The 8702-nt window shown below is 34.4% G+C and overlaps 1 protein-coding gene and 1 pseudogene across 1 annotated transcript; one reads left to right on the plus strand and one right to left on the minus strand.

The window, feature by feature from the left end:
- Positions 1 to 841: 841 nt before the first annotated feature.
- On the minus strand, positions 842 to 4203 carry LOC111877563 (receptor kinase-like protein Xa21). The gene has a single exon (XM_023874076.3). It carries the CDS (start codon positions 4134 to 4136, stop codon positions 1455 to 1457), a length of 2682 nt encoding a protein of 893 aa, XP_023729844.1. The 5' UTR covers positions 4137 to 4203; the 3' UTR covers positions 842 to 1454.
- Positions 4204 to 6921: 2718 nt separating this feature from the next.
- Positions 6922 to 8124, plus strand: LOC111877570 (ras-related protein Rab7-like; annotated as a pseudogene).
- The last annotated feature ends 578 nt before the right edge of the window (positions 8125 to 8702 follow it).

Below are 8702 nucleotides of genomic sequence, written 5' to 3' on the forward strand. Positions count from 1 at the left end.
CTTTTAAGTAGTCCTTAAAGGGTCTGAACCACCTTTCCTGTAATGGGTTTACCTTAAGTTATTTGAACCCTACATTTTGTGGAATTAAGGCTCGATGTCCTATCAGAACTCCAATATAGAAGAATTTGTTTTATTTATTTTATTTTTTTGGTTTTTAAAGCATTTTTACTTTAAACAATGTAAGTTATGTTCCACTAAAAAATAAGCAATAATACAATAAGGATAGTGCGAGTAGATAACTAAATCAATGGACTCAACAAAGGAATTGAATACTATTAACTTGGTTTCACACCACCTCTTTACGTATAGACTTCAAGAATACCCAAAAAAAAAATTGTATCCTTCTATAAACACAAGGTCTTTAGTTGGTTGTTACATAATAAATATGAAACATCCCTCACATGATCCTTCCATAATCAGATAAAGGGTTTGTTAGACCTATAGATCAAGGTATAATACATCCATAAGGCTAACAGTGTGTTAGCTTTGACTAACAATCAACTTTCAAAACTGTCAATTTTAGATTTAAATCTTTTTTTCATATATATGAAGTCTTCAACTTTTATTTATCGTGAATTTTTTAAATGGTCCCTTATTTTATAAAAGTCTTATGGTCATCCTCTCCAAAAGGAATCCTCATGTAAAATATGATCTGCTGTATAAGAAAATACTATATCGTGGTATAGTCTCCTCCTTGAGGAATGATACTTTGAGCATTCATTTTTTGGAATTGACATGCACAAACGACCAAATGTATTTCATCCACACATTTCATATTTGTTTTGGCCAATACAAATTGATAACAAACATTTTATATTATCACAGTTACAGGCTACAAATATAAAACATTGATCGCATTTACACCCAATAAGGCAACCAAATGTGTAGATCTAATAAAAACAAATACGACCAATGTTTGTAATGGCATAAGTAACAGGAGAGAAGATGACATGTCATATGTTGCGATGGCAGTTACACCGTGCCTATGAACAAATTAACTAAGAAAGAGTCCTTTATTTCTATTCACATAAGTAACAGGAGAGAAGATGGCATGTTAGATATTTTGAAGCATTTCCAAAATATGCTGCAATTCATGAACAACATTTTTGATGTGCATCCGTTGTGGTGGGGAATCCAGGGAGCATGATACTCCGATCTTGACAGTTAAAGCCATACATTTCTCTACTTTCTTTGAATATGCTAACGTAGATTGTGTAGCAATAGCATCCTCTTGAAGAAAATTCAGAAGTTCATCATCAATAACATCGTTTACGTGGTCTGGCATGCCCATGTGTGCAAACTTATGAAGGCTAAGGCCTTTGTTAAAGATGCCGTCTGTAGGCCTCTTCCCAGTTATCACCTCCAACAATAGTATTCCAAAACTGTAGACATCCCCACTACTTGTCATCTCACTCCCGACACCATACTCTGCAAATTAATTGTAAGAAAGTACTTTAGAAAAAGGTAATATACTGCAGTAAATATTGGCATGTAGGAATACGTGAACTTAATTTGCCTGGAGGTGCATATCCAATTGTTCCTTTAATGCCACTTGTACTGTTTTTGTTTGAATTTGTTCCATGAAATTGTGCTAAGCCAAAGTCTCCAACATGGGCCACCATATCATCATCCAACAGAATGTTGCTTGGCTTCAGGTCACAGTGAATGATGGCTGGTAGACAGTGATTGTGAAGATAATCAAGTGCACATGCGACATCAAGAAGGATATTTATTCTTTGAAGAAGGCTGAGTCTGGAATTACTTGCACTTGAGTGCAACCAATCATGTAAACTCCCATTGGGCATGAACTCGTATACCAAAGCTTCGAAGTCATTTCCATGGTAGTCAACACTTGAACATGAAGTTATTATCTTAACCAGATTCCGGTGTCGAATACTCCGCCACACTTCACACTCTGCTATAAAGCTTTTGTGAGCACCTCGGTTTTGAAGATGTAGAACTTTCACTGCAACAATTATATCATCATGATCATCAAGGATTCCTTTGTAAACAGAGCTGAACCCACCCTCGCCGATCAAATTGGCTTCGCAGAATCCATTGGTAGCCTTGAGAAGTTGACCATATGATACTTTCAAGAATTGTTCGTCCCTCGATGCTGGATACGCTTGGCCCTTCCTTTTCTTACACAAAGCATACACTAAACACAATACAGTGAAAATGATGGATGTAGTAAGAATGACTATTACAAATAAAGGAAGCCTTTTTTTATGTTTTTCCATCTCCTTGCATTTGGGTAGCCCAAGTTCAGCCAGGCCACCGCAAAGCCTACTATTCCCCAAAACAGAGAATGAACTTCCATTTGCAAACACTCCTATCACAGGTACTTTACCCTCAAAATTGTTAAAGGATAGGTTTACATATTCAAATGAGAATCGTTCTGAGAATTCAGGAATTTGGCCAGATAAATTATTATGTGAAAGATCGAGTGTCGAAACTCCTCTCATGGAACTAATTGACGATGGTATTTTGCCTTGAAATAAGTTACCTTTGAGGGATAAAAATACAAGGCTAGTGCAACCACCAATGCTACTAGGAATGTTACCTGACAAATTATTATTTGACAAATCTAGAGAAGTCAACATCTTGAGGTCGCCAACCTCTCCGGGAAGTGACCCAAACAAGTTGTTTTGAGAAAGATTTAACATAATGGTCAGAGATGAAAGTTGAAGAAGTTGTTTAGGTATTCTCCCGCCGAGTTGATTGTCATCAAGGTGCAACTCCAATAGATTACGACAATTTCCCATACTTGATGGAATATATTCCAATCTGTTGGACTGTAACCAAAGGTTAGTTAACAATGATAAGTTCCCGATGTCATCTGGAATTGGCCCTGAAAATTGGTTCTTAGATAGATCAGCATTTTGTAGCCATTGAAGCCTACCAATGGTCGATGGGATTTTTCCTGTTAAACTGTTCTCATCTACAAATAATGTGGTCAAGCCAATTAGATTAGCTATACCTGAAGGAAGGTTTCCATATAAATGATTTCCTCCTAAATTTAAGTAAGCGAGTTGATCAGAAAGATTACCAATTGATGTCGGCAACACTCCTTGAAACTCGCAGCTAGAAAGATCCAAAATCTCTAATCTGCTGCAGTTTTTTAAAGTATCAATGAACTTCATATCATCAGCTTCTCCGAATCCATAGATGTTATTACCCAAGAGTAACTTATAAATATCTCTTAGTTTTGCAAAGTCAATTGTCAACTTCCCTATAAAATTGTTGTCCATCAATTCAAGAATTCCTAATTTCGAACAGTTTGATATCGAGGGTGGAAGAGGTCCAGTCAGTTGGTTATTTCGTAACTGAAGGAACTCAAGGTGAGGGAGCATTTCACCCATGGCTGAGGGAAGACTACCAGTAAGCTGATTAGCAGACAAAGAAAAATTAGTTAAGAGTGAGAGGTTATACATGGAATGAGGGATTGTTCCATACAAGTTACAACCACCACAGAAGAATTGTATTAAGTTTTTCCAATTTCCTAAGGACGCTGGAATTCGCCCACCAAATGGATTGTCGGCTGCAGAGAACGTGATCATTGATGTTATATTCCCCAAGTCAGACGGGATTCCACCTGTTAAATTATTATGATGAAGGCTAATAAAAGCAAGTTTGGAGAGAAAACTGATCTCTTTGGGTATGCTTCCAACTAGCTTGTTATCATGAAGTGCGAGCTTTTCAATGTTAGAACAACGGGACAAGTTACTTGGAATGAATCCATCGAATTTGTTAAAGCCAAGATCAAGGCCTCGTAGCCTTGATAGACGACCCAGTTCATGAGGGATCGATCCTTGAAAACTATTGTTTTTTAGAGAAAACAAACGAAGGAAGCTGAGGTTCCCTATATAAGGAGACAACGAGCCTTCTAGCCCTTGCGACTCCAACCATAGAGCAGTGACTTTTTTATTCTGCTTCCCACATGAAACACCACTCCAATCACAGAAATCAAAGGAAGAGTTCCATGAGCTTAGAGCTTCTTCATTCCTGATCGTCGACTTGAACTTCAACAACGCCTGATAATCCGTCTCGTTACCACCACCAAAAGCAGAATTGGTGGCAAAAATCAGAAATATAACAAGATTAGAAAAGAGGAAAGCAATATGATCAGGTTTCATTTTTGCAACTAAACTTAGGAGTTGTTTTATTTCTATTTTTTTTTTTGAACAGCAAAGTCGGAAGGATACAAAGATAATAGTATGCCGGCTTTAAATTTATACTCAGGTTTTGCATGTTAACATACGTGACATGAAAATGATAAAATGAAAGCTACCCACAAATTACTTATCATCTTGAATAAGATAAATTGAGGGTCCTACTGGTCAAATAATATATAGCAATAATTCGTGATGATGATGAAATGTTTGTCCACATATTTCCAGCCATTAGTGCTTTGTTTTTGTATATAAGAAAGTCTAAGAGTAATAAAAAATAACTAAATACTATGATGTTTATTGTAGGAATTGTCAGAGACAAAGAGTAAGTACAAAGCTTCAAAACAAAGAGATCATGATCATACTTACAACCAAACATTTTTAACTTTTTTATAACAAGCGTTTAGACAAGTTGAGGCTGATAATGGAACCATTATATCCAAGACTTTAACTTTATATCTTGTTTTTCTTTTTCATTATTATTGTTAATTTATTAGAGATATGAACGTTTTGTTATTCTATTAGAGATGATGTTATGAATTTAGTAGCTTTATTTTAGGATTGGACAACCGAGTGTTATAACCACAACCAGAAACAAAACAACTTATTGGCATTGAACCTTACCTTTTACACTTCATAATGAATGAGAATAAACATTAAAAATGCATATTCACCCACAAATTGAACATTTCTTGTGATTCTTACAGAAAATAGACAGACAAACAGAACAAATATACCCCCTATTGATTGTGTTTTTGTGACCATAACATCTGCAAAAGTATTGGCAAGTCTTATAGTAAAACTTAATTTGTATCACATAATAATAGTAATATATAAAACCAACTTATAAAGCCCGAAAATCTACATCAACAGGCTTTGGGAGTTATAAGAAGCTGCGGGAATGCAAATTTGTCGCAAAATCTGTTTGCATGCAAACAAAACAAATTATTAATGACTATAAAGTTATATATTGTTGTAAAACTAGTGTAATTTTTTCTTCTCATATGAAAATATTATTACTGAAGAGGGAATAGAAGTCACATACTGTTAGATATTGGAGCAGTCCATCCAGCTGTTGCGGCTTTAGATAAACACCTCCAGTGATATAAGAAGCCTGTCACTCATATATTAATAATAAACAATTAATTATTATACCAATAAAAAGCTACACCAATTATAAAATATAAATCTATGTGCCACCTGTTACAGGAATGCAGAATGTCGTTGTGCCCCAGACACAGGAATCTATAGGCACCATTGATCTTTGAGCAGAAAAAATGAATTCATAATAGCAACATATATGTGAAATATATAAAATCATTTTGAGTAATCATAATGACGAAATGAAAATGAAAAAAAAAAGTTTGGAGACATAATGTCAAGGTCCATCTTGTGATCCAATGCAAACACAAAATATGTAATCATTTATTGGTAATTGGAAGGTAATTTTTATATCATAAAGTATTTAGGTAATGGATTTAGCATTGATGAATGCACAAGAATTAACCAAGGTGGTGAATGAAGCAATCCAAAACGAAATACTCATTGTATGTCTAATCAATGTTGTTATTTTTTGACAATCTTGTCAGATATTAAACATAAATGGGTCAAATGCAAGAAATAGCATCGTACTTTACTGAATTGTTTATTATAGCATCCAACTTTCATTTTTTCCAGTTACAAAGTTGTACTTTGGCTATATGTCTAATTATCATTGTTATTTTAAACAATCTCAGAATATATTAAACATAAAAGGGCTCAATAAAAGAAATAGCAACGTACTTTCTTGGATTTGTTTACTATAGCAGCCTATTTTCATGTCTTCCTATGACAACATTGTACTAAAATAATTCTACCTGATTATATCAATGTCATTTGCACTGCTATAATAGGGTAGATTTTTCGAAGTATGATATCGTAATAAAAAAAATTAAAGAACAATGCTATATTTTGGTAGAGTTTTAAATGTATAAAAGATTCTACTCTAAAAAAGCCACTAAGTTATAGAACTACACTTTCCTTGTTTTCTTATTAGCACATTATTTTATGAGAAATCTACCTAATGATAGCATTGTAATTATTATTTTTTTCTTATTAGGACCTTGTACTATGAGAAGTCTACCCAATTATAGCACTGTACTTTTTTTTTTCTCTTAATAGGACATTATACTCTGAGAAATTTACCCAATTATAGCATTGTTTTTTCTATTAATAGGACATTGTACTCTGAGAAATATACCCAATTATAGCATGTCACTTTTGCATTTTCATTCTTTTTCCTTATTTAGACACTATACTCTGAGAAACCTACCTAATTATAACATTGTACTTTTTTTCTTATTAGGATGTTGTACAATGAAAATGTCCTCTTCCAATTATCACTTACTACTTTCATTATTTTCCTTATTCAAACATTATACTCAGAGGAAAATACCAAACTATAGCATTCTTCTTTCAATTTTTTCTTATCTCTAAATATTATTAAAAGAGAACCTTAAATTCTCCCCTTAAGAAATCAGGGCCATTCAATGCATTTCAATCCTATATTCTACACCCTCAGATCATTTTGCTGACATCATCTTCCTTCCACCCAAAACCCCGTTGCACAATGTTCCACCCAAAACCCCGTTGCGCGATGTTCCCTTCCGTTCGTCATTTACTCTCTATCTAACGTTAAGAAACAGGTAAACTATTCGCTTCTACTTCTTTATCTAAATCTTGTAGACCGATCACTCCGTTTCTTCCTCTAATGTGGAAGAACTGGAACTTGCAGGTACCCAATTCAGGGGTTTCGAAGAATAGTGTTCAATCCGTTCAAGCATCTGCGACTTCATTAAGGTAAGTTAACTTCAATTGGTCTGCGAATTTCTCGGAATTTAATTGATTCGAACTCTTTCATTGGCATTTTTTGTAATTTTGACAGATTTTTTAAGGTTCTTTCCAATCCCACCATTATCAAATTCTAATGAATCAGTATCCTTAATTTCGAGATCGTTTTAGTTCATCCCGTTGTCCTAACTTCACTGCTAAATTTTGAAATGGAATCGAGATCGTTCAGCTTGTTGATATCGTCGAATCTTATAATTGAAAATACTCCACTAATTTTCGTGTTCATTTAATAGAAAAATGAAGATATCAGTTTTGGTTTGGAAACATACTGAACTTTTTGTGAGAAATCAGAGTGTTGATCTATTTATGGTAATTGAAAGTGTATACAAAATTGATATGCATGTTATCATCTTGTTATAAGCCTTAATGATATGAATTCAGATACGTGAACCGAAAGTTCAGTAATCAGTACAAAGCTACAATCGGAGCTGATTTCTTAACTAAAGAGATACAATTTAAAGATAGGCTTTTCACTTTACAGGTCTGATTCATTACAAATGTCCATGAAATCACGCCATTATTATAAGTTTATAAGCATCCATTGTTGAAATCGATAGGGTTTGGGGGTTGATTTTGTTACAGATATGGGACACAGCTGGACAGGAAAGATTCCAAAGCCTTGGTGTGGCATTTTATCGTGGTGCAGATTGTTGTGTTCTTGTGCATGATGTGAATGTGATGAAGTCATTTGAGAGTCTTAATAATCGGAGGGAAGAGTTTCTTATTCAAGCTAGTCCTTTTGATCCATAAAACTTTCCATTTGTTGTTTTGGGAAACAAGATCGATGTTGATGGGGGCAATAGCAGAGTGGTAATATGGTCTTTTTGTCATTTTAAATTTAAATTCATCAAGATTCAACTTCCAATACACAAGTAACAAATGGAATGCGAAAACACATTTGTTTAATCTACTTTCTTGTTTTTAGGTGTCGGAGAAGAAAGCAAAAGCATGGTGTGCTTCAAAAGGAAATATTCCTTACTTTGAAACATCTGCTAAAGAAGGGTTTAATGTTGAAGCTGCTTTCGAATGCATAGCTAAAAATGCTCTCAAAAATGAACCCTAAGACTATTATTTCCACTAGCTTATTATTTCAGCTTATTGCAATTTAGTGTTTGATAAGACTATTATTTCCACAAGTTTTCCAAATATACCCTTATATGTCATCTCTAAATATTATTAAAAGAGAACCTTAAATTCTCCACTTAAGAAATCAGGGTCATTCAAAGCATTTCAATCCTATATTCTACACCCTTATATCATTTGCTGACATCATCTTCCTTCCACCCAAAACCCCATTGCGTAATGTTCCCTTCCGTTCGTCATTTACTCTCTATCTAACGTTAAGAAATAGGTAAACCATTCGTTTCTACTTCTTTGTCTAAATCTTGCAGACCGACCACTCTGTTCCGTCCTCCAATGTGGAAGAACTGGAACTTGCAGATACCCAATACAGGGGGTTCGAAGAATAGTGTTCAATCCGTTCAAGCATCTGCGACTTCATTAAGGTAAGTTATCTTCAATTGGTCTGCGAATTTCTCGAAATTTAATCGATTCCTCTTTAGTTCATTCACCCTCTTCATCAAATGCTTTAAAAACACCATCAACTCAGACAATACAAAGAAATTCCCACAGAGGTATATT

The sequence above is a fragment of the Lactuca sativa genome, chromosome 2 (assembly GCF_002870075.4).
Source record: "Lactuca sativa cultivar Salinas chromosome 2, Lsat_Salinas_v11, whole genome shotgun sequence".
NCBI lineage: Eukaryota > Viridiplantae > Streptophyta > Magnoliopsida > Asterales > Asteraceae > Lactuca > Lactuca sativa.

Excerpts from the sequence above, each read along its gene's own strand:
- LOC111877563 (XM_023874076.3), bottom strand. The coding sequence starts at position 4,136 with ATGAAACCTGATCATATTGCTTTCCTCTTTTCTAATCTTGTTATATTT.